This window comes from Ursus arctos, unplaced genomic scaffold (genome assembly GCF_023065955.2).
Source record: "Ursus arctos isolate Adak ecotype North America unplaced genomic scaffold, UrsArc2.0 scaffold_3, whole genome shotgun sequence".
Classification (NCBI taxonomy): domain Eukaryota; kingdom Metazoa; phylum Chordata; class Mammalia; order Carnivora; family Ursidae; genus Ursus; species Ursus arctos.
The window spans coordinates 13,378,496-13,404,521 of record NW_026622985.1 but is presented as its reverse complement, the minus strand read 5'-3'; the positions used below and the strand labels follow the sequence as shown (position 1 = coordinate 13,404,521).

The following is a 26,026-nucleotide window of genomic DNA, read 5'->3' as shown; positions in this document are numbered from 1 at the left end:
AACGGATGTTAGGCAAACGATCTATTTCCAATCTGTGGAAGGACTCAAATAAAGCAACCGATTTAGTGGAACTACTTCTAACTTAAGCCCAAATCACAAGATGGGGGCGCCGTTTGGTCTCAGCGCCGCACCAGACAGCAGACCTGCGGTGTCCGGGAGGCTTGAGCCCCCTCAGTAAAGGATCACAGACCACCCTCGGGGCCGAGTTCTCCAGGGATCAGCAGTTAGACACGAGGCCCAGGGCACTGCCGAAACTCTCCCGCCAGGGCAGGCAACTGAGCACACCATCTCCAAGGATTCGGCCCGCAACGAGCCACGTCGCCAGCTCCACTCTGGAAAACCCCGGCCACGGGACAGAGTGGCCTCCACCCTTGGACAACGAGGGAGAAGCAGCTGCCCCCCGAAAGCAAGATGGCGGCCTCCGCTTTTCCCTCCTTCCCCGAGAACCCCCTCCTGGTCCCCAGAAAGAGACAAGGACGTCGCGGCGCCGACGCCGAAATCCGGGAACCTCCGCGAGGCTTGCGGCAGCGCCCGGACCCCGGGAGACGACTCCACCTCGCCCGGCGCGAGGAGCCGTGGGTGGGGCTGTCCATAGGGCAGTGCAGCCAGCTCACGGCACGCAGCGGGTGGACGCCGCCAAGCCCGCGCACTCGTGGCTATTGTTCTCCGGCCTCGGCCCCCAACACCCTCCTCTCCGCCCACGGACAGGAAGTTGCTCCCCAGCCGGCCCCGCCCCGCTCCCCCAGCGCCCCGGAAGTGATCTGCGGCGGCTGCTGCAGAGCGGCCAGGAGGAGGGTGGATCTCCGGAGAGCGGAGCGCCCCGAGTCCTCCTCCTCCTCTTGCCGCCCAGGCTCCGCCGCCGCCCGTCGGACTCGTCCTTCTGCCGCTCGCGGCGGGGAGCCTCCCAGACGACAGGGGCCAAGCGCTTTCCGACCGAAGCCAGCTCAGCCGCGGCTTCCGGAGCCCGCGGGGCGGCGGACCGGCTTGCGGTGCAGGTGAGTGATGCCTGCCCGGGCCGCCCCGGGAGGGGTTGGGGCCGCCGGGGTGGCGGCGGCGGGGGTGTGTCCGGGCGGCGGCTGGCCGAGGCCCAGGCTCAGGGCCCGGACGCCGAGATTGCACATCCCGCGTTCTACCCGGGAACGAGCTGCGGGACGAGCCCGGGCTGGAATCCGGGACGCGGTGTTCGGTGCTGTGCGGGCGAGCGCACCCCCGAGAGCCGGCGGCTGCGGCGCGGTCCTCCGAGCCCAGCACCTCCTTGAGTTGGCCTCGTCGGAAGGTCACCCTGCATCTCTGGCCCGCCGCGCCGAGGTCTCCGCCTGGGCGGTGCCCGCGACCTGGGGGGACCCGTCGCCACCGCCGCAGTCCCCGCGCTTCACTCCGCCCCTCTCCCCTCCTTTCCTTTCTTCCACTCCTCGCCTGTACTAGAGCAGTTGCTTTTTAAGCATCTCCGCCAGGGTTTTGTGCCAGTTAAAGGAATGGATTTTTCAGACTGAAATCATTAGATGCTCTGCATTGAACTGCACAGGTTCACCCATATTGGGGTAATCTAGCCTCTAAAGAGAAAGAGAATATAGATATTTTTTTGAGTGAGGGGGTAATTCCTCTGTGATTTGTTCCTTATGGTTTTCCAGGAGTGGAAGATGTGATTTGTAGGTTTTAGCCTGGGTATATGTGTGTAAGTGGGCAGGGATGACAGCACAGAGAGGTGGCAGTGTTGTTTCAAGGTTTAAGGAGAATTAGGGAGTTAACTGGCCTTTACTTGGGAAACCTGAATGGCCAGACTTGTGAGAGCTTATCCAAGTGTCTTTGGGATTGTGTGAGAACTCCAGTGCCACGCCCTACGTGTCAAGCTGAAAAGCACCCAATTTACAAATTGTGTTTGGTGTGTGTTGTGGGGCGGGTGGAGTGGGGAGGCCTTTCTAAAACATGTGTCATAAGTTAATTTTTGTCCTGAAAGTACATGACAACTTTAATCATGTTCCCAAACTCGGATAACAAAATTTGTTAATACTAACTGGCAGTAGAAGGCCTTTTTTTTTTAAGCTTGTTTGTTAATATATTTAAATGTATCTTACTAGTTTATGTGTTTCTGTGTCTATTAATACAATATTACTATAAAATGACTCTTGTGACTCTTGAGACATTATTTTTAGACTGAATATTTTCAGGACAAGAACCATGTCTTATGCGTCCCTGTGTTCACAGTGATGACTGGAACATAGAAGTTATTCCCATATTTCTTCACTAAATGAATGAATGTGTAGGTGATCCCACAGTTGCCTTAGGAGTCATTTATTTTGTTGGTTTTTTGTTTGTGTTCCTGTTTCTTGGAACATACAGACTTTGCTTTGTCTTAATGTTTTTTTAGCGCGGTAAAAGGACAATTCAAGAAGAATCATTTTCTGTCCTTCCAAAACTATCCTCCCTGAAAGGTTAAAATTATATTTGGGGTATTGTGATTGGGCATTAAAATAACTTGTATTCCAGTCTTCAATACTTACTACTTAAACATGATTATCCAGGGTTATTAAGAAGAGATTTCCTAGTGATAGGAAGTTTATGTTTGGGGTTGATAACCCTACCATATCTTATAAAAAAGAGGAAATTGGGAATCACCACTGTTCGGAAAACATGATACATCACAGAATTGCTTATAGTGGCTTATTTCTCCCATGGGTACATGAAATCCTCTGACATCCTGATATGACCTTGGCGTGATTTACCAGTAGCCACTTTCACATTTCTTTGCAGAGATCCAGATGTTCTCTAGTGTGTCTGCTGAATGTGCAGTCATCTGTATCACGTATTTTAAAGTAGTTTCATACAACCCTTTCTTTACAGGGCTTTCAGGGAGAAAAGGGCTAATTATAGGGAAGAATCTTGTCTACCATTTGTGTGGGGGAATAATTTTTGTCTATAGATGGTTGGGTTATTTTCACTTTGGAGAGGTCCAAAAAAAAAAGTGCTGATGATATCTTCTTTCCTCTCCAAATGTCTGGTGGTGGTCCTGCACCGGTTTTCCAAGCTCAGCTTCTGCAGGATATAAATGAATGTACCAGAATCACTTCTTGTATGCGTGTGTATCACTGTTATACACACTTGTAATCCTTATAGATGGGTGACAAGGACAGTCATTTTAAAAATAGTATGTGTTTTTCATGAGGAAAAAGATTATGATTTGGAAGTAGTAGGGAGACAGTTTATGGTTTTTATTGTTTTTTTTTTTTTTTAAAAAGATTTTATTTATTTATTCGACAGAGATAGAGACAGCCAGCAAGAGAGGGAACACAAGTAGGGGGAGTGGGAGAGGAAGAAGCAGGCTCATAGCAGAGGAGCCTGATGTGGGGCTCGATCCCACAACGCTGGGATCACACCCTGAGCTGAAGGCAGATGCTTAACCGCTGTGCCACCCAGGCGCCCCGGTTTTTATTGTTTTATAAGATGTTTTAACTCTTAGACACTAAAGAGAGGGAAGCCTGCAGTTTCTTATCTCAGCAACATCACCACTATACAGAGGTCAGATCTCTCTTTTTTAATTCAGCAACTCTCTTGGTAATAACAATCCGTATACATTGATTGCCTGCCAAGCACTGTGATAAGAGCTTTAGTTATATTATTTTTAATCTCCACAGTACCTCTGTAAGGTAGTTTTTCCGTACTTTACTAAGCCTAAGTGAAGCTGTTGACTAGAGGCTAGTACTTAGTATTTAGGAGAGTCTGGATTTGAAAGTAACGATTTCCGAGAGCATTGCGTGTTGCAATTAATCCTAAAAAGCTGAGGAAAAACAAGTTTCTGATTGAACTGAGCTCCAGGAACATGAATCTAATGATCTCAGCACTCTTGGCCATCAAGTGGGCCCTGGGGTTACCACTGGTTATCTCCAGCGTGCCTGCAAATACGGTGTTATCATCCACTGTGTGTGCCATGATGAAGTGGTTGGGTAATGTTCAGATAAGGGTCCTGGAGGAGTAAAGTGTTAGGAACCAGCGGTGGTGTTGATTGATTACTGCTTTTTACCTCTAAATACCTGAATAATCCCTACTTGAGGGGACTATGGAAAACCTATTTTGTAGTGTCCTTTCCTGAAATCTTGTTTTTTAGTTCTTTCACTAAAGAAGGTAGTGGGAGAATGTTGGGGAAGAGGGGGCGGAATTGGGAAGAATGGTAAAAGAGGCAGAGGTATCCTGGGTCTGTTTTTACCGTTTCAAACCATGTATCATTTTCACTTTGGTTTTAATATAGAGGCTTAAAGGTGGCAGGGTTCTTGTAAGGGTCTAATTGCTATTCAGTACTGGTAGAACTCTCTTTAACCTTCCCAAGCCTGTGCAGTTTTTTTGAAAAATGCACTTTGAATGGGCTTAATTTGAAGGATGTGTTCAAACAGTATGTAGGTCTAAGTAAAAAATGGCTCATTCCCAGCCCCCATTAGGAACCATTACTCTTTGTTTTTTCTTTGGCTCTAAGGCACCTTTCTTAACTACCTTACTACACTCAAAAGGATTTGGTTACAATATAGAAAAAATGAAATTAAAGCTCTATGAGTTTTAAGAGTCATGTGAGTAAATTTTAGAAGAGAATTTGAATCTTTGATGTAATTATACCTGAGGTATAATTCCTCAACATCAAGAGGGTAGTCTGTACAAGCCAAAAACAGCAAGCTTACATAAAATATTAGGATACTATTCTTAAAGTCCTTCACAGTTAGAATTCCCTATTAGATGCAATAGACCTAACGCTTGACACACAATCTTTTTGAAGTCTGGGATCCAATTGGGTTGCTGAATTCACTTATTGAAACTAAATGTCAGGGTTTGACGATGTCATGTTGGAGAATAAAACATAGCAACATTATGAAATGACTTCTACTCCCAGATGCATCGTGAAGGGCAGGCAGAGATCCCCAGCTTCCACAAAGATCACGACTGTAGTTGTCTAAGCCACAGGATCCCTGCTTTCTAGTGCAGTTGAGTAGCTAGCATAGTAACTCATTGAAAATGGAGGTCGCCCACTACTGATTGCAAATGTTTTGGTTCAGCTGCCCTGTCTAGATCTATTCTGGATTACTGCAGCAGCCTATTAGCCTTTTGTTGCCCACCCCACCCGGATCTGTTCTCCACACTTGGTTAGAGCAGTCGTGACACTCCCCTGCTTAAAGCCTGTTTGCAGCTCCTTCTTGCCCTTTAATAAAATCCAAACTCCTTTCATCCTTAATGTCATATACAAAACTTTCAAGACCTGCTCCTTCCCTAACTCTCTAGCCTCATCTCTCCTCTTCTAGGATATTCTGTTCCAGCAATACCAAGCTTCTAGAATGCTTGCGTTTTCTTAGTGCGCCATTCCATGTTCTTCTAGTGGCAGCCATTCCTCCTTACCCCCATCTAGTATATGCCTGCTTGTCTTCCAGCACTCAGTGTAGCTTGTACCTCTCCAAAAACTGTTTCTTGATTAGATTCTTTCTCTTGATCTCAACCCTCAAAAACAAGAAACCAAAAAACCAACAAGTAAAAACCTCAACAACTTTCAAGACTGGGCTAGTTGCTCTTTTTATGGGCTGCCATAAAATTCATCATAGCACTTTGACCACTATGGGCAGTGCCTTCATTAGTCTATTGTAAATTTTGTTGACCACAGTCCATAGTACCTACACACATAACTCATAACTACACACATAAATACATTCTTAAAAGCCTTCACAGGCCTTTACCAGAAGTTCCCAAACTTTCTTAGTGCATGGCATCCTTATATCAATTTTTTCACAGCATCCCTAGATCAAAAGAGACACCTAACGGTTTGATTTATTAAATAGACCCAAGCAACTTAATAAGTATTTAAGTCCTAAAAATTTAGTAGCTATTTGAAAAAAGATACATGTAAATTAAAATAAATAATTTTCTTTCTTAACTGCGTAGTACTCCATGGTTTAGTCAACCAGTCTCCTGTACTTGGACATTTAAGTAATTTCCAGTATTTTTCAATTACAAATGACGTTATAACGAAAATCTTTACGTACATGTGTCTTTGTATTGTTGGAAGTAAATATTCAGGATAAGTGCATATATAAGATTTGTTAGATATTGCCAAATTCCTCTCCTTAATGAAGTTATACTATTTTGAATACCTACCAGCAGTGTGTAAGAGTGCCTCCCAACAGAGTGTATTGTCAAGCTTTTGAATTTCTGCCAATCTAATAGGTGAGAAATGGTATCTCAATATAGTCTTAATTTGTGAATTGAACATTTTTTTGTATATTAAAGGGCCATTTTTCACATTTTAAAAAATAATTGTTCACGTTATTTGCCCAATTTTTATTTTTATTTTATTTTTTTTGAAGATTTTTATTTTTATTTATTTGAGAGAGAGAGAGAGAGCGCACAAGCAGGAGGGTGGCAGAGGGAAAGGGAGAACTAGGCAGGGAGCCTGACGTTGGGCTCCATCCCAGGACCCTGGGATCATGACCTGAACCAAAGGCAGATCCCTAACCGACTGAGCAACCCAGGCACCCCATCAAATATATTAATCTTAAATTTATTACATCTGGATTTTTAGTTATTATTAGAGAGCCTTTCTTTATCCCCAGGTTATAGAGGAATTTACCCATGCCTTTTAATACTCAGTATAGTTTCATTCTCCACTTTTAGTTTTCTGATCCATTTGGAGTACATTTCTGTATTTGGTGTGAGGAATAGATATAATGTTATCATTTTCTACATGGCTATCCAGTTGTCCCAATGGCATTTATTTTTAAAAAATCTTTGCTCCCGGGGTGCCTGGGTGGCTCAGTCATTAAGCATCTGCCTATGGCTCAGGGTGTGATCCCAGAGTCCTGGGATCGAGCCCCGCATCGGACTCCTTCACTGGGAGCCTGCTTCTTCCTCTCCCACTGCTTGTGTTCCCTCTCTCACTGGCTGTCTCTCTCTCTGTCAAATAAATAAATAAAATCTAAAAAAAAACAAAAAACTTTGCTTCCTTTATCATATACTAGATTTCTATATGTAGTTGGGTGTATTTTATTCTGTTGGACTGTCTGACTATTCATGCACCAATAACACACTGTTTTCAGTCATGGAGGCATTGTGTATGATTTCATACCATGTAGGACTAGTCCCCATTATATTCATCCTCTTCATTGTTGTCCCTGCTACGGCATGTTTTATTTTTCCATATGAACTTTAGCATCAGTTTATCTAAGTCCATTCATTAAAAAGCTTATTGCTATTTTTATTGAGATTGCATAAAACTTATGATTTAACTTAGAAATAATTTCTTGATGGCTGGAGACATCTTAACCTAGAATAAGCAATATTTTTTCAAAACTACTTTTATGTCTTTGTGGAATGGTTTATAATTTCCTTCATACAAGTTTTGAACATTTCTTGTTAAGTTTATTCCTAAGCATTTTATCTTTGTTGTTGTTGTTGCTATTATAAATAGAATTTTCTTATATATTATTATGTTCTGTTATTACTCATGTATATGAATATTACAGATTTTTGCTAAACTCATATTGTTTGAATTACTTTTATCACTGCTTCTTTTAGGCTCAGATACTATTATATCACCTGCAGAGATTTCAATCCTTTCTTTTCCAATGGTTATGCCTCTAATTGTTTTCCTATCTAATTGTATTGATTAATATCTTCAGGACAGTTAAGCTGCAGTTTAACAGTGTCTTTAATAAGAGATGCTGATTGCTTTATTATTTCTTTCTGTGGATATATACATATTTTTTTCTGTGTCTTTAATAAGAGATGCTGATTGGTTTATTATTTTTTTCCTGTGGATATACCCAGAAGTCCCTTGTACATTGTACTAGATATTAACTTAGATATGGAAGAGCATTTCAAAGACTGCAGTCCTTCACTGTCTCTGTGATTATAAATGGAGATGCATGTGGTGAGAGGCAGGAAAGGTGGACTTTCTTAGCAGGCAAAGTACAAAGATAAGCACAGTAAGGGCTGATGTGTAGTTTCCCAGTTCATGCAACTAGTCCTAAGTTTTGTTCTTACCTTGCCGCACAGTTTTGTCGAACTTCATTGTAGTTTTTTCTCAGCCAGTCATGGATGCCACAGGGTGACCTCCTTTTCCCCTCTAGGCCAAAGCTGCCATGTGTCTATGATGATCTGAGGGTGCCCTTCTAGGCTTTCGCAGTCTCAAGTGGTTTCTTTGCATTGCAAAAAGATAAATTAGGCTTACCTTGTATTGATGTGGTCATGGCTTGGGTTCTTGGGGCTACAGGCCATATGGCTAGGCAGGTTTGTAATTAGATGAGTTTATCCACCTAACGTACACAGATGTGGGGTGGTTCCAGACAAGTCTGTAGGGTCTGGATCATCTGTTCTTTCTCCAGAATTCATTTTCTTTTTTCTTTTTCTTTTTTGTTTAAAATATGCTTTGTTTTGTTTTTAAGATTTTATTTATTTATTTGAGAGAGAGTGAAAGCGAAAGACAGAGCCTGAACGGAGGGGGTGGGACAGAGAGGGAGGGGGAAGCAGACTCCCCACTGAGTGGGGAGTCTGATGTGGGACTCGATCTCAGGACCCTGGGATCACAACCCAAGCCGAAGGCAGATGCTCAACTGACTGAGCTACCCAGGTGCCCCAGAATTCATTTTTCAAAGACTTAGTCCTCTAGCTGGAAGCAATACGGTTGTGTGGAATCAAGTGTTGGGCGTCCAGCGCACGTTCCATCCCCATGTCAGTTATGGATACACACCAGTGCTGCCTCCCAAGTTCTAGACGGTGCTTTCATTTTACTGCCATCTAATTCACCCAGAAAGTTTAAATAGCATGTTTTCTGTAGATTTCTTATAATTTCACAATTATCTAGGTCCATTTGTGAACTCCCAATCCACATCCTGTTGTCTTTGTCATTCTAAGTATTTCCTTTCCCAGGAGTGCTGGGTGATAGGATATTTATTAATTTCTTGCCCCTTATTCTGAGGAGCTACTCCCCAGAAGTCCTTCCAAGTCATAGTCCATGGCCTGTTGTCCATCTTCACTGTCTCAGGAGCACTGGTGGGTAGAGTGTTTAATAATCTCTTCTTGTGCCTAGGTTGAAGAGCTCTCACTCACCAGCTAAGTGGTCCATTTGTCCAACTCCACTTTTCCTGGGACCCATGTTGCCTTTTTCTCTCTGAGTCATGTAGTTCAGTAGAACTCACTGGCATGCAGTTCAGCCTCGACGGGGTGTGGGGACTGCCCTGCCTTGAAGACCCTCAAGTCCCACCCTCTGGTACATTGATGGCACCTTGATGGCAGAGCTTGGGGAGGAGGCTGATTTTTTTTCTATTCCTGTTTTTTTCCCTTACTTCACCTACCCCCACCTTTTAAGGCTGAGGACAGTCTGTCTCCCCTCATCCTTCTGCCTAAGACATTTTGTCTGTGACAGAAAATCCCCATTCCCTGAGGTCTTTGGTTGTCCCAGTCTTAATGCCTGGATTATTGGTTAACTTTCCCACTACCCTGTTGGTCTCCACAGTCTCCTTATTTCTGTGTCTCTGTGCTACAGCTAAGATCATTCTCTGTGTCTGTTACTTCATTTGTTCTTATTTGCTGCTTGTGGGTTTTAGTAGCTTTCTTGATCCCTCAGAATAAATAAAACTTGATCATTTGGTCTGCTTATCTCTTCTTATTCTTTGCTTTGGCTCTTTTGCTTTTATGAGATCATAAAACTCACTCTTGTCTTTATATTTTGTTTTGTTTAAAGTTTATTTGGGCACAACTGCTTAAACTCTTTGTACAGTAACTGGTCATTTATATTTTTTGTTCTGTAAATTGTCTTTTTTTTAACATACAGTATGTTTAACATATCTGTATGTTAATTTTGTTTCTTTGTCAGAGAGAGCATGCACACAAGCAGGGGGAGTGGCAGGCAGAGGGAGAAGCAGGCTCCCCACTGAGCAAGGAGCCTGATGAGGGACTCATTCCCGGGACCCTGGGATCATGACATGAGCCAAAGGCAGGCACTTAACCAACTGAGCCACCCAGGCGTCCCTCTATGAATTGTCTTTACGTCATTTGCTTATTTTGGGTGAATGGAGGGGCTGGATTTAAAAAAAATAACAGATTTATTGAGATGTAATTCACATACCATAAAATTTACTCTTTTAAAGTATAATTCAGTGGTTTTTAGTAGTCACAGCATTGTACAGTCATCACCACTGTCTGTCTGATTTAAGAACGTTTTCATGACCCCAAAAAGGAACTCCATGTTCATTAGCTATGGCTCCTGATTCCCTCCAGCCCAGGGGAACTACTTATCCACTCACCATCTCTATGGATTTTCCTGTTCTGGACATTTCTGGATTCCATAAATGGAATCATACACTATGTGGTCTTTTATGTTTGGCTTCTTTCACTCAGCGTGTTTTCAGTGTTCATCCAGGTTGTGGCATGTACCAGTACTTCGTTCCTTTTTATGGCTGAATAATGTTCCATTGGATAGATATACCACATTTTGTTTAGCCATTTATCAGTTGAGGGACAGATTTGGGTGTTTCCACTTTTTGGCTTATATTGGATAATGCTGCCATGAACATTGATGTGCATGTTTTGCATGGACGTGTGTTTTCATTTCTCCTGGGTATATATATATAGGAATGGAATTACTCAGTCATGTGGTAAGTCCATGTTTAACATTTTGAGAAACTGCCAGACTGTTTCCTAAAGCACCTGCACTGTTTTACATGCCCAGGATCTGTGTATGAGGGTTCCCAGTTTCTCTGCCTCCTCACCAACATTTGTTACAGTCCTTCTTTTTAATTACATCCATCGCAGTGGGTGTGATTATCTTCTTTCATCTGTTAGAATACTTTGTCTGAGCTGCCCTGTGAATGTGAAGTAATGACATCTTAGCATATCATGTCTTTTTCTTCTTAGATATTTTACTTTGAGGCCCGATTGCAAGAATGTTTTCTTTATTGTAAAAACTATAAACGTGGCTTTTTGTTTGAACTTCCAAGTGAACTTTGCTTTTGATTCATAACAAGATTTCTGTTTTACATTAGTGTGTTTGATGAGTTTCAAGCTGTTACAACTTTAAATTGTTAAAAGCACACTGTCAAAAATTGTGGCATAACAAGTAGAAAGAAAAAATGCCTAAGTTACAGAGTGAAGGGGAATCATTCATAATGAACACAGACAGTGTTATGAAGATCTGTTGGTGCAGTGTTGACTACAAAATTGAGGAACACCAGTTATACACAAGAGTAACCAAAAATGATGCTAGGTTTGATCCTATGTTTGTGTTCCTATTCTTACCAGGAAGGTACAAAGTGTAAGTGACTAAATTTTTTAAAATCGAAACAGCACTCTTGTGTACACGATCTCATTTGATCTTTGTATCAGCCAAGAGATGTAGGTGGAATGGGTGCTTTTTGGGATGGGAAAATTTATTGGCCTTCATTCAACAATGTTTTCTTGGCTATACCTTTAACTTAAATATTTCCACACCAACTAATAACTATGTTGCTTTGTCTTAAATGATTATTTCAGAAAGTATTGGTTAGTATTAGCATGTTCATAAAGCTCTAACTTGCTAAGTCTCTGCGTAACTATTTTATACTTTTAGTTCCCATATGTTCCCTGTTATTATCTGTATGTTAATAAAGATAATATGCCTCTTTATGTTAATAAAGATAAAACTATATGCCTCTTTGTGAAATACATAGAGAACTGCATTGGTGATTCTTTTACATTTGGTTATATTTTGAAAGGAGAGTGTTCTTTCCCCGCCCTCCCTGACTTTGTATTTTGAAATATTCCAAACTTATAAAAAAGTTAAAAGAGTATTGAACACCTGTATTTCCCAATCACCAATTACCAATTATCATTTTGCCCCATTTACTTTATCTTTCTAAGTACAGACGCTTTTATTTTTCTCTGCTATTTGAAAGAAGGCTGGAGACAACATGAAACTTCACCTCTATATACTTTATCTTGCATCTTCTGAGAATAAAGACATTCTCCTGTATAACCTTAATGCTATTGCAACACATAAGGAAATTAGTAATAATTTTATAACATCATGTAATACATAGCCCAGGTTCAGATTTCCTTCCCTCCTTGCCACCCAATGTTTTTAATAGCTGTTTTTCCTCTGATCCGGGGTCTGGTCAAGGTTCATGATTTCTATTTGCTTATTATGTCTTCTTTAGTCTCTTATTTCATTTTTTCTAATTAAATTTTTTGAAATATAATTTGCATACCATAAAATTCACCCATTTAAGTTTACAGTCATTTTTAGTAACTGATTGCGTAACCATCACCATAATCCAGTTTTAAAACATTTTTATCACTTCAATAAAATCCCTTTGCCCATTTCTAGTTAATAATCTCCATTCCCACCTCCAGCCCCAGGCAACCATTAACTTACATTCTATCTCCACAGATTTGCCTTTTCTGGGCATTACTACAAATGGAATCATTCCATAAGTAATCTTTGGGGGTTTTTGTTTGTTTGTTTGTTTCTGGTTCATCATGTTGTGGCATGTGTCCATAATTCTTTTTATTGGTGAATAGTAAGTAAGTACTCCATTTTATGGATATGCCACATTTTGCTTGTCCATTTACCAGTTGATGGACATTTGGGTTGTTTGCCCTTTCTGGTTATTATGAATAATTCTGCTCTGAACATTCATGTGCAGGCCTTTGTGTGGTCATATGTTTTTATTTCTCCTGGGTATATACCTAGGAGTAGAAATGCTTAGTGGTATGGTACAGTTATGTTTAACCTTTTAAGGAGGGACTAAACTTTTCCAAAGAGGCTACACGTTATTTTGCATTTCCACCAGCAGGGTTTGACAGTTCCCATTTCTCTGCATCTTTAAGAGTGGTTATAGTCTTTTTAGAAATTATTATGGCCATTCCAGTGGGTATAAATTGGTATCTCATTGTGATTTAATTGGATTTCCCTAATGGCTAATGGTGTTGAGCATCTTTTCATGTGCTTATTAGCCATTCACAAATTTCCTTTGGTGGAATGTCTACTCAGATCTTTTTCCTATTTTTTTAAATTGGGCTATCTATCTCGTTACTGAATTGTGAGTTCTTTGTGTGTTCCAGGTACAATCCTTCATCAGATATGTGATTGGCAAAGATTTTCTCCCAGAGAATGCTGTTTTGTTTTTGTAACCATGTTAACCACGAGCCTTGCTTAATTTTTCTCATTTGCCATGGGGCGTTTTTAGACAATTGGAATAAAAGCTAAATCTTTTCTCAATTCTTCCATATGTCGAGCTAGTACAGAAGCGGAGTAAATAATTAAAGACAATGATAGTCACCTTCATCTTCATTCTGCAATTAAGCGCTGAGAAACTTCCCTCCTGAACTGTGAGAAGCCGAGATACTGCAGATATTAGGGCTCTTTCAGTTGTGAGAGCCAGAAATTCAGTTTAGACTGTCTTTTTTTTTTTTTTTAAGATTGTATTTATTTATTTGACACAGACAGAGAGAGCATGCACAAGCAGGGGGAGAGGGAGAAGCAGGCTCCCCACGGGACTCGATCCCACGACCCTGGGATCATGACCTGAGCCCAAGGCAGTCGCTCAACCAGTTGAGCCACCCAGGCGCCCCTAGACTATTTTAAGCAAAACAGAATGTTGGTGTTTTTCTCTCCCTTCTTCAGCTCTGATTCTTTCTTCATTCTTTTGGTGGACTCCTCACATGGTGGCCACTTTCATCCCCAGATTCAGTTCTTCCCAGCTCAGCAGAAAGAGCTAGTCTTTCTCTGTAGCCCAGGGAATGGAGCACTCTGGCCAGCCTGGGTCTCTTGCCCACTTTTGAGAGGGGCGGAGCATCCAGATTTGCAGTACTGTTGTAATGCAGTAAGTAAAGAGAGGGTGGGTCCCTCTAGGAGAAGGGATGCTAGGCAGACAAACCATATGTCTGCTTCTTTAGGGGTGTCGGATCATTTTTTGCCCACCTTTGTGAAGTTAAACCAAGAGTAATACATAGAAACTCAACATCTGGAGTTTTTGGGAAAAAAATCACATTTGTTATCTGATTAGTTTTAATGCTAAATGAGCCTTTACTAGGAGTACTTTTCCTTATCTAAGCAAACTGATGGATATTTGATTTAAACTAAAACATTCCACACACCTCTTTCCCCCTCCCATGAAGGTGAGGAGCAACCAACGTTAACAATGGTAACAACTTGGGAATTGTGGCTGATTTCTCTGTACTTGTCTTGAGTGTTCTTTCATGTAGTTTTCTTTAGCTCTCTGAGTGGGGGTTATATCCAACTGTCTTGGAGTTTCTACATTCCTACAGATTGCTGAAATCAATTTTTTATAATTAGTTTCCTTCCTCTCCTCTTTCATTTACTTGGGTTCTCAAGCTCTGTCAGCGTCCATATGTTGTATGATTCATCTCCGAAGTGATTTTTTTTTTTAAAGTAAGGATAGTTCCCAATTCCTTTTTGTGACATCGAGTGTATGATGCGTGTGGTGATAGTGATGATGCTGTTGATGTAGTTGTGATTTTCCTGCTCTAAAAAGGAAATTAGGGGCGCCTGGGTGGCACAGCGGTTAATCGTCTGCCTTCAGCTCAGGGTGTGATCCCGGCGTTCCGGGATCGAGTCCCACATCAGGCTCTTCCGCTATGAGCCTGCTTCTTCCTCTCCCACTCCCCCTGCTTGTGTTCCCTCTCTCGCTGGCTGTCTCTCTCTGTCGAATAAATAAATAAAATCTTTTAAAAAAAAAATAAATAAAAAGGAAATTATTTTTATCGCTTAAAATGTTTCTTATCTAAAGTCTTTAATAGATAGATGCAGCTGCTGTATAAATACTGTCCCTGAAGTTGAACAAATAACTCTGGATACTGTGTGGCTCTTATGTTGCTTGCATACTCTTCCAGTACTCTTTAGGATTTGTTTTCAATATGAAAGTGAAATGCAGCATGAAAATGAAATGCATAAAATGTATCATCTGTCACTGAGTTAGAAGAATGGGCCTTGAAAGGTTTTCTAATGTATTCTTCGACCCTTTACAAAAATCCCTTCAAAACTACCCAGCCACTAGCCATTGCTTAAGCACTTGCGGTGATCTTGTGGAAATCTGGGTCATTTTTGGATGTTTTCATTTAAAAAATCATTCTTGTTTTGTCCTGAAGTGTATTATCCTGTGACTTCTCTTTGTGGCTGGTTTGCTCTCTGAAGAAGCACTTAGTACACAAACATATTTTTGAGCCCTCGTTAAGCAGTACATCTGTTGACAGAATTGAGAAGGCATTTTACAGATACCTTTCTTCAAGTAATTGAAGATGGCAGTGATACAGCTCCTCTGCCAGCTTCCCTAGTGTCTGCCTGTTCAGGCCAAACATCCCTCATTTCTTTAGTTAGTTCCTAACTATCCTGATCACAGGCTTCCAAAAATAATGCAGTAACATTCGTTTATTTCGAGGTGAAATTTTACAACTTAAAATATGAAACATACTTAAAGAGGAAGGAGGAAACTAGAATCTGTATATTCCCTTCTGTGGCCAGGCCCTGACTCTAAACAGTTTCAGATTCATTATTTCCATGTAATTGTCCAGATTCAGCCAGATGAGGTAGAAGATGAGGAAACGTAAAAGCTATTAGAGTCAAGAAGTAAAGTTTAAAAACAAACAAATAGAAAAAACAGCATACCTTTGAACATCCACAGTAGAAAAGCAAGGTCCTAGCACTGAAGGCTATTATGCATCTGATACTCAAGAGAATAATCATGCCATCTTTCAGAACTCTTACTTTATATCTAATTACAGTAAGCCTAGTAGTTTCCGTCCAGACAAGTTTTAGGCATGCAGGGGTGCTGCTGAAGGCAAGCACATAGGCAGTAGTGATCAGCGAGGGACAGCTATGAAAGGAAGGCAAGAGGCAGGAAGATACAACATAACCATAGGAGAATTCAGAGTTCCACATTCTAAGGCTACTGAGTCCAAGGAAAACTGCCCTGAATTCATAATAGCCTCTAACAGGAGAATAGTTGCTCATTATGATTCTGGGTGACCAAGGAATTTTTTTAAAAACTATTCAGTTAAGTTGAGGAATTTGTGAGACATATAATTCTGAACTCAAAATCTTCGTCGAATGCACCTCAAAAATTAAAATACCATCCTATCTGGATACTGCTTCTGGTGGCTAAATCGCTTGTTTCTCATCGATTATCATCTCTTTACTAAATTCCCATGATGATGATTTCTTTTAACGTATGTTAAGCATTACGTAAAATAAGGTCCACAGTAAATAGTAGCTGTTCACTTGTTGATGATTGATTGCAGAGGGCGGGTAATCTGTACAGTTAGAATTTGTCATTTCCTGTCATCTTGGCTGTGTTAAGGTTTATTACAGCTTGTCTTCCTTTTGTGTGCTAACACATTTGGTCCACTTCCCCAGCCATCAGTTGATAAATATTTAGAGAATGCTGTTATTAGACTAAGCAAAACAATTTAAATTTTCATATAAAAATTATGTGAGTACTTTTAAAATTACCTAGTTAGCAATTGCTTTCTTTTGGATTGGGAAGTAAAAGTATAAGATTGTATTACTCCAGAAATTCCTCTCCTTTTCTTCCAAACCCCAGCTGTTCATTTGGTTGCTGTTTTGATGTAAGTAGTCAACTGCCCTTTATTCTTGTAAGTTTCAACTCTCTAATATTATTACATCTTTAAGTCTTTGATGCACATATTGACAATCTTCAATGAAAAACAGATTAAAATGTATAGTGCCAGAATATTGATGGAGTCTTTTTGTTTGTTTGTTTGTTTGTTTGTTTGTTTTGGTTGTTTAAAACCTAGCAGTAATCTTGTCAGAGCATTGCTACCTTTGAGGATTATAAAATAGTAAGCTTATCTGTGCTTTCAGTGAAATTTTAGTAAATTTCATGTTAAGAACAGTTTGTCATGCAGTATAGAATTACCTGACAGATTTGTGAAAAATGTAGGAAACCCACCCTCTGCTTATAAATTGTGATGTTTCTTTATGTTGATAGATGAAGAAGTATGATACATTCAGACTTTTCAATGACTTCCCTTAAAAGTGTGAAGTGCTCTTTGGTTTAAAGTACTGAGACTGTAATTATAACATCATTTGGGTTCAGAACTCAGGACTCAGTTTTTCAACTTACTGTCAGTATAAAATATTTTCACTTACATTAAAGTATTTGGGCCAAGGATAAACAGCAGCAGGTTTCCTTTTTGTAGTTTATTTTTGCTAGGTTAGTCAGTAAACCTGTGTTTTAGGGCAGGAGGGTTCAAAAGGAAGCATTCCGTGTTATTTGGGTTTTTTGAGAGCGAGAGCACACACACACTTGGGAGCGGGAGTGGGGGATGAATAGGGGCAGAGGGCGAGAGAGAATCTTAAGCAACCCAGGGCAGAGGCTTACTTGGGGCTGGATCTCACGACCCTGAGATCATGACCTGGAGCCGAAATCAAGAGTTGGACACTTAACCGATTAAGCCACCCAGGCGTCCCAGGAAGCATTCCTTTTTAAGGCAGTCATATGAAAGTAATTTTCAGATGAAAGTTGTTACTAATGTGTGTTTTCTTCATTCCAAAACTTGGACATGTTGGCAATAATGTTTCATAAATAAGAAAGGGAAGCTTGATAGTAGTTGAGGGAGTTTTTTCCCTTTAGAAATTATCATTTGTTTTGTTTATTCTTTAATATTTGAAGCTGATAGACATTCATTTATTTGTCAGTAGAATGAAACATTTTTAAAACAAGTATAGAACATTTTGGGGGAGACAGTGTGGTATGGTGACATGAGTGTAGGTTTTGTTTAATAAAATGTTTGTTAAATGAATAAGTGCCTGTTGTGTGCCAGGTTCTGTGCTGGACACATAAAAGGACAGGCACTTAACGTAGGCTTAAGGAACAAGGAGAGTTTTCTGGAAGTGACCACCAGGAAGATGAGTAGGAATTTGGTAAAAGAAATCAGGAGGGTTTAGGACCAGGGAATCAAATTCATGCCATGAATTTAGAGTGAGTGTGGTATATTCCCGGGGGGTAAGGAGGGGAAAACGCAAGGCTCTGAGGAAGATGGTTGGGAGGGTTGTAGACAGATCATAAAGCCCCTCATCTCAGGCCGTTGGGGAGCCATCAAATAAATTTAGGAATCGTTGTGATCAGATTTGTGTTTTGATCATTCTCTATAGCAGTGCTCCTGAAATTAACTTTGGTGAAGGACTATTTTTAAAATTTTCATTTCGGGGGCACCTGGGTGGCTCAGTCCGTAAGCTTCTGCCTTCAGCTCAGGTCATGATCCCAGGGTCCTGGGATCCAGCCCCGCCTCGGGCTCCCTGCTCAGCAGGAAGTCTGCTTCTCCCTCTCCCACTCCCCCTACTTGTGTTCCTTCTCGCTGTCTCTCTCTGTCACATAAATAAATAAAGTCTTTAAAATAAATACATAAATAAATAAAATTTTCAATACATATCAGACTGAGAAGTTTGTAAAATATAATAAAAATGAATTACTAGAAAAATGAAATTTTAAAAACAGAAAACAAGCCCATTTTAGAAGTTAGATTGAATAGACATAAAATTACTTTTAAGTTTCTCTGTAAGTTTCTGAATGTATACTCTAAAATTTGTTCTTTCCTGGTCATTAACTAGTTAGACTTTGAGTACCTCTGCTACAGAGGAGTGATCTTTTGATCATTATGCCCCGTCACTACAGAATTCTAGAAACTCCCATTTTTTTTAATCACACATATATATACTGCTGTGCAGTTATACAGTATACATTATAAATCATAAAATGTAAATTAGAAAATAATGGGAGGTTATATAAGCTATTTTAAATTTAAAAATTTTAATAGTATAAAAATTTTTCATTGGCACTAAGACATTGTTTAATGAAAGCCCTGTAATCAAATGTGCTTTATTATCACTTTTACAAGTCTTGGTTCATTCATACAACAGATAAATAGTATGTTAAATCATCATGTTGTGTACAATTTCTGCAAATAGAAATTTGTCAATTTTACCTCAGTAGAGCTGGAAAACAGTAAGTTAAAAAACAAGTATTATTTAGGCCCTCTTATAAGTGCCGGGGGCTACAGTAGACGGTGATTCAAAGGCTTGGTTTTAGGTGCAATCTGTTTTATATCTAATGCTTGTCACATTAGAAATAGATGCCTCATTAAGATATAGATCAAAAATGGGAGAATGATGTTGTTCATTGTGTTGGCTTAATGATAGTCTTCAGTTTTTAATTTTATCTAATAAATAAGGACAGATTCTTCATGAAATTTGTCTTGCTGATTTCCATTTTCTCTGATGTCAGTCAGTTCTTGCAAATTCATCAAAATGTGTTTCCTTTTTTGTGTGTATTTATAATGTTTTCAAAATCCAGTGAAACTATAGATTTAAACAGGTTAGAAATTAATTTTTAAGTTGGTGTTCAGGTGAGATTATCTTTTAAAGTGGGGTACATTTACATTCATAACAGTAAAAACTTGCCAGCTCCCGGTGTATCCGTTCACTAATGTCATACTATCTTAATTACTGTAGCTTGAAAAAGAAGTCTTTATAGTCAGTAGAATGGGAGTCAGCAAAGGTTTTCTCAAAGGGCCAAAATATCCAATGTAGGCTTTGCAGGCCATATGGTCTCTGTTAAAACCACTCACTTCAGCTGTTGTAATAAAAAGCAGCCATAGTCAATACATAAACAGATGGGATGGCTATGTCCCAATAAAACTTTATTTACGAAGAGGAGCATTTTGCCATAAACCTAAAATCGCCCTAAAAAAAGTAAAGTCTATTAAAAAGAAATGTGGACAGAAGAAACAGCATCACTTTTGTGTCGGTCCTATGGAAGATAATATAATCTGAATCTAATCATCAGACAAAACTCAATTAAGAGATGTTCTATAAAATAATTGGTTAGTAATCTTCAAAATTGTTGAGTTCATGAAAGTCGAAGTATGAAGAGTTGTTCCAGACTGAAGGAGGCCAAAGAAAATGCAACACATGATTCTAAGGCAGTGCAGAATCTGGGATAGGGTCTGAGGATTCTATGATAGGACTATGTTAATGTTCATATCCCAGTGGTGATGACTGTATATTGGCTTGTAGGGGATTGTCCTTGTTTGTTGAAAATAAACTGAGAAGTATTCAGGTGAGATGAAGCATCATATCAGCAACTTAGTCGTCTTTTTTTTTCTTTAGAGAGAGAGAGAGCAGGGGAGGGGCAGAGGGAGAAAGAGAATCTTAAGGAGGTTCCACGCCCAGCATGGAGCCAGGCGCACAGCTCAGTCTCAACCCCGAGATCATGCATGACCTGAGCTGAAATCAGGAATTGGACACTTATTGGGTGCCTGGGTGGCTCAGTCGTTAAGCGTCTGCCTTTGGCTCAGGGCGTGATCCCTGTTCTGGGATCCAGCCCCACATCGGGCTCCTCTGCTGGGAGCCTGCTTCTTCCTCTCCCACTCCCCCTGCTTGTGTTCCCTCTCCCGCTGGCTGTCTCTCTCTGTCAAATAAATAAATAAAATCTTAAAAAAAAATAAAAAATAAAAAGGAATTGGACACTTAACCGACTGAGCCACCTAGGCGCCCCAGCAACTTACTCCTGAATGGCTTAGGGAAAAACCTTTCTGTATTGTACTTGTAACTTTTCTATAAATTTGAGATTGTTCCAACATTTGAAAAATCCATATCATTAAAAGTAAGTAAAGTAAATTTATTATAGAAAAAAACCCAAGCAGCCTAGTTTACCAACCACTGGGTACTTTGATGACTGTTCCTCACAGTTGGTCTTGGATATTATTGGTGTTACTGTTTCCATACAGATTTTTTTTTTTAAGATTGTATTTATTTATATGAGAAAGAGAAAACATGAGTTGGGGGGGGGGAGCAGACTCAGTGCTGAGCGTAGAGCCTGAGACGGGGCTCCATCCCAGGACCACAATACCATGATCTGAGCCGATGGCAGATATTTAACCAACTGAGCCACCCACGCGCCCCATGTTTCTGTACAAATTTTAAAATCAACTGCCAGGTTCCACCAAAAAACCTGCTGGGATATTGATTGGGATTGCATTAAATCTGTAAATAAATTTGAGGAGAATTGACCTTTTTTTACAGTAATGAGTCTTCCAATCCATAAACATGAACTAAAGCATTATTTAGGTCTTCTTTAAATTTTCTCATCCCTGTTTTATAATTTTTTTTTTAAAGTTTTCTGTGGTCACCATCCTCCAAATTGCCCACCAAAGATTGTTACCTCTTTGTTCCCTTTCACATTGACCAGGTGACATTGTGTGACTTCCAAAGACAAGGTCATAAAAGACGTTTTGTCTTCTGCCTTGCTCTTCTGGAGAAAGCAGCTGTCATGTTAAGAGAACATTTAGCAGACCAGCGGAAAGGCCCAAATGGAGACGCGCTCAGAGGCTTTCTGCCACAACAGGGATGTGAGTGAGCCATCTTGTAGGCAGATTCTCCAGTGTGTAAGCCTTTAGATGATTGCAGTTTGATGGTGTCTTGACTGTAGCCTCAGGAGAGTCTTCGAGCTAGAACCACCTAGCTAGGCCACTTGAACTGCAGCATAATAAATGTCTGTTATTTTAAGTCACTAAGTTTTGGGGTAATTTGTTGTGCAGCAAAAGACAACTAACAGTCTTATACATACTTTTAATTTTTCATTCTCAAATTCTATGTAATTACTGGTTTTGTTTCCTTTTTTTGTGGTAAAATACATATGCCATTTACCATCTTAACCATCTTAAGTGTTAGCGGTATTAAATACATTCACGTTCACGTTGTTAGGCAACCGTCACCACTGTGGTCCATCCCCGTAAGTCTTTTCATCTTGTAAAACTGAAACTCTGTACTCAATAAATAATCACTTCACATTCTCCCTTCCCCTTAGACCCTGAACCACCACTATTCTTGCTGTCTTTATGATGTTGATTGCTCTAAATACTTCATATACATGGAATCTTATAAGTATTTGCCTATTTGTGTTAGCTTACTTTGCTTAGCATAATGTCTTCAAGGTTCGTGCATGTTGTAGCCTGTGTCAGAACTTACTTGCTTTTTAAGGCTGACTAATATTCCATTATATGTATAGACCACATTTTGCTTATTCATCTACCCATGGACACTTGGGTTGGTTCCATGCTTTAGCTGTTGTGAATAATGCTGTTCTGAACACGGGTGCACAAATATTTCTTCAAGACCCTGCTTTCAATTAATTCTTTTGTGTATAAAGCAAGATGTGGAATTGCTGGATCCTGTGGGAAGTCTATTTTTTATTGTGGGGGGAACTGCCATACTGTTTTCTACAGTGGCTCCGCGATTTCTCATTCCCACTGCAGCGCACAAGGATTCTGATTTCTCCACATCTTTGCCAGCACTTGTTTTCTGTTTTTTTTGATAGTGGTCATCCTAATGCATGTGCATGGTATCTCCTTGTAGTTTTGATTTGTATTTCCCTAACACTGAGTGATGTTGAGCACCTTTTCATGTGCTTGTCAGCCACTTGTTTATCTTCTGTGAAGAAATGTCTGTTTGTTCGTCCTTTGCCCATTTTTAAACTAGGCTGTTTGGTGTTTTGTTTGTTGAGTTATAGTTCTCCCTGTATGTTCTGGATATCAATCCCTTATCAGATACATGGTTTAAAAATATTTTCTCCTGTTCTGTAGGTCGCCTTTTTAACTCTGTCAGTAACATCTTTTGATGCACAAAATCTTCTAATTTTCATGAAGTCCAGTTTGTCTATTTATTCTTCTGTTACCTGTGCCTTTGGTGTCATAGCCAAGAAACCTTGCCAAATCCAATATCACAAAGATACTTTTGTCCTTTTTTTCTTCCAAGGGTTTTATTGTTTTAGGTCTTACATTTAGGTTCTTGATCCTGTAATTACTTTTTAAATACTGAAATATAATGTTGCAACTTAGGACCACATTTTCAGCAATTTTGCTAAATTCACTTGTGAATATTGATAATTTGATTCTTTTGGAATGTTGTCTATGAATAATCTTAATTTTGCTTCTTCCTTTCCAGTCTTTTGCCTTTTATTTCTGTTCTTGCTTTATTGCACTAACTAGAATTTCCAGGACTTTACTGACTAGCAGTGATGATAGTAAGAAGTCTTGTCTTATCCTTCGTCTCATGGGGAAAACATTGGCTAGTTTACCTGTAAAGTTTTTATAAATATTATCGGGATAAAGAAGTTTCCCTCTGTTTCTCGTTTGCTAATAAGGCTTTTCTTACGAATGAATGTTGAATTTTGTCAGATGCAATTTTTGTATCTGTTGAGATAATCTTATGATTTTCTCCCCTTTTATGAATTACACATCAATTTGTGAATAGAACCTTGTATTCCTCGAATAAATCCAGTTGGATCATGATATATATATTTTTTCAGTATCGTTGGTTTTGGTCTGCTCATATCTTTAATGTTTTTACATCTTTGTTCCTGAGAGATTGGCCTGTAATTGACTTTCTTTTCCTTTTCAGGTTTTCATATCAAGATTGTGTTGGTGTTAGAAAATGAGTGGGGTTATGGTCCCTCTTCTCCTCTGTGTTTTAAGGGTCTTATTTTTATAAAATGAACCATATTAATGGCCTAACATTTTGTGCACTAGCTGTGAATTATGCAGAGAGTAAGTTTCAGATGTGGTGCTACCTCTATGTGCTTATCCTAGAATCCTCCTCCTATCATCCAAATAGCTCCATCAGTGATGCACCTACATAGTTTTTCCATGTAGCACATTGTTTTTATGAAAGAAGTAACTTACTTTCAGAGATCTCGTCTCTGAAAATAAAAAGCAGCTCTTGTGTGTTATGTTATTCTAGAATCCAGCAAATACTTTAGCCGACACGTTAGAAACATTTGTACTTTAATCTACCTGTCCAAGAATCTTGTTAACCTAAAACCTATATGATTTCCAGCACTGTTTGTTGTTAGTGAAATTCAGTTGTGTCAGTGAAATTGTTGTTAGTGAAATTCAGTTAGTGAAATTTTGCCTTTTGTTTTCTGTGTTACTTCAGGCGTTTTTACCATGGCAGGAAGAACAAGTGTTAATAGAGTATAATGTGGATTTTGGTATTAAGTAAGAAGCCTTAATGGATGCTTATGAACCTTTACGCTTAATTTTAGAGTAATTATAAAAGTTTCAATTCAGTATTGCATTACTTTAAAGATGACTAAAAAAACATGGAAATTTGCTCGTTCTAGCCCTTAGTTTTTAATAAAAATACCTTAATAATTCTAATCGTCTCATACTACCATTCCATAATCCTTTTATCCAAAATGGATGTGTTTTAGGATTTGGAATCCTTAGACTTTAAGAGAGATAATTTTATGCATATACTAAATATTTCATCATTTGTGGCAGTATCCATTAATCAGATAATATTTCTACAGCAAAATGTATGACTGTTCACACTAAATAAATCAATAGTACAAAGAGTCTCTTGTCTGTCCAGTTCAGGTTTTGCCTCATATCAGTTTGTACCATACTTACCTGGAAAAAAATTCATCATTCAGACCTTTTTGTGTTTTGGTGCTGTGGCTGACTCTTGGTTAACAATGAGGAACAGAGGGGCGCCTGGGTGGCACAGCGGTTGAGCGTCTGCCTTCGGCTCAGGGTGTGATTCTGGCGTTACAGGATCGAGCCCCACATCGGGCTCCTCTGCTGGGAGCCTGCTTCTTCCTCTCCCACTCCCCCTGCTTGTGTTCCCTCTCTCACTGGCTGTCTCTCTCTCTGTCAAATAAATAAATAAAATCTTTAAAAAAAAAAAAAAAAAAACAATGAGGAACAGAAATGAGGGTTATTGTTTGTACGTTGGAGACAGCTGATCTCAGTGTTCCCCTTCTTTTGTAAATGAACTTCCCGGATACTAGCAGGGTGTGCCACTGCCCAGGACAAAGTCTACAAATCCCCAGCTCCCTTACAGTTAACCATTGTCCAGGTGACTCTTTTCTGGCCAATGGGATCAAGGTGAAATGATTTGTGAAACTCCAGGAAGGGCTCTTAAAGTTGAGAGGGTTGCACACCTTAAACTTACTTGTAATGACTGGGGATCCTCTGCACCATGGGGACAGCTGCGCCCTAGAAAACTGGAAGCATGCTGGTTGCTAGATAACTTTGAAACCATGGAGCCATGTTGTCAGCCCCGGATTGCCCATCTCTGTTATATTTCCATCATCGCGGAAAGTAATTTCTGTTTTTAACTGTTACTTGGGGTTTTCTGTCATTAGCAGTGAGACCTGAACCTAACACAGAATTAGATATATAAATCCACATTACCATTTCTGTCTTTCATTTCAATTTGGCCTACTTCTCAGAACTGATGTACTTTGTCATTGTTTTCTTCCATGAAACTGATGAAGAGCTTATACTAGAAGCGAAAATGAGTTGACACTCTGCCATTGTCTTGTTGCTCACCTGCGCTTGCGTGAATCTTTTCAATTCATGGTTTCTTTTCAGGAAGCTTATTAAATTATCTATCTTGTAAAGATGTTTTAGGTAAAACTTAGATTATATTTTTTATATCTATCTACCTGGGTCACGTAAACTAAAATACACCCTAATATCCTGACAGTGAACAGCTACGAGAGCACCACTCTCCACCTCTCTCAGATTGCTCGCTCTCCTCTCAGGTCCGACCCCTCAAACACCACATGGACCTTCTCCCTTTGACAGAGACCCAGTGAGGATGCCACTGTCAGTCAGCATGTTGGCTATTAGTGAAGTTTAATTTCTATCTCATTTTTTAAGATTAGAAACATATGTAAATACAAGTTCTGATATTTTCCCCTATTCCAGTGGCTCATTTTCTATTCATCCTGGAGTGCATATAAGCCTACTCTCAAGGTCAGTATTCTAGAGGATGCACCGGAAGAGGTCAGGCTATCAGGCGGGGATAATATGATTCTTAGAACAGCCCAGGCTGATAGGATAATGTCCTAAATAGGATCAGGGGGATTAAGAAAAGCAGCTGATTTGAAATACTGAGGAGGTAGAATGTGTACAGCTCGAGTGATTAATTACACATGAAAAGTTAAGGAGAGTCATCAAGAATAACTGAAGTTTCAGGTGT

The 26,026-nt window shown here is 39.8% G+C and overlaps 1 protein-coding gene across 3 annotated transcripts in view; it reads left to right on the top strand.

Annotated features, from left to right (window-relative positions):
• The first annotated feature begins 396 nt into the window (after positions 1-396).
• Positions 397-26,026, top strand: part of RALA (RAS like proto-oncogene A) — a 75,077-nt gene continuing 49,447 nt past the window's right edge. The window contains exon 1 of one of the 3 annotated variants that reach the window (XM_057304156.1): positions 397-995. In XM_057304156.1, coding sequence (XP_057160139.1) covers positions 412-995 — 584 coding nt within the window. In that variant the 5' untranslated portion in view covers positions 397-411. The remainder of the gene's footprint in view (positions 996-26,026) is intronic. The other 2 variants (XM_026502881.4, XM_057304157.1) reach the window with 2 other exon arrangements.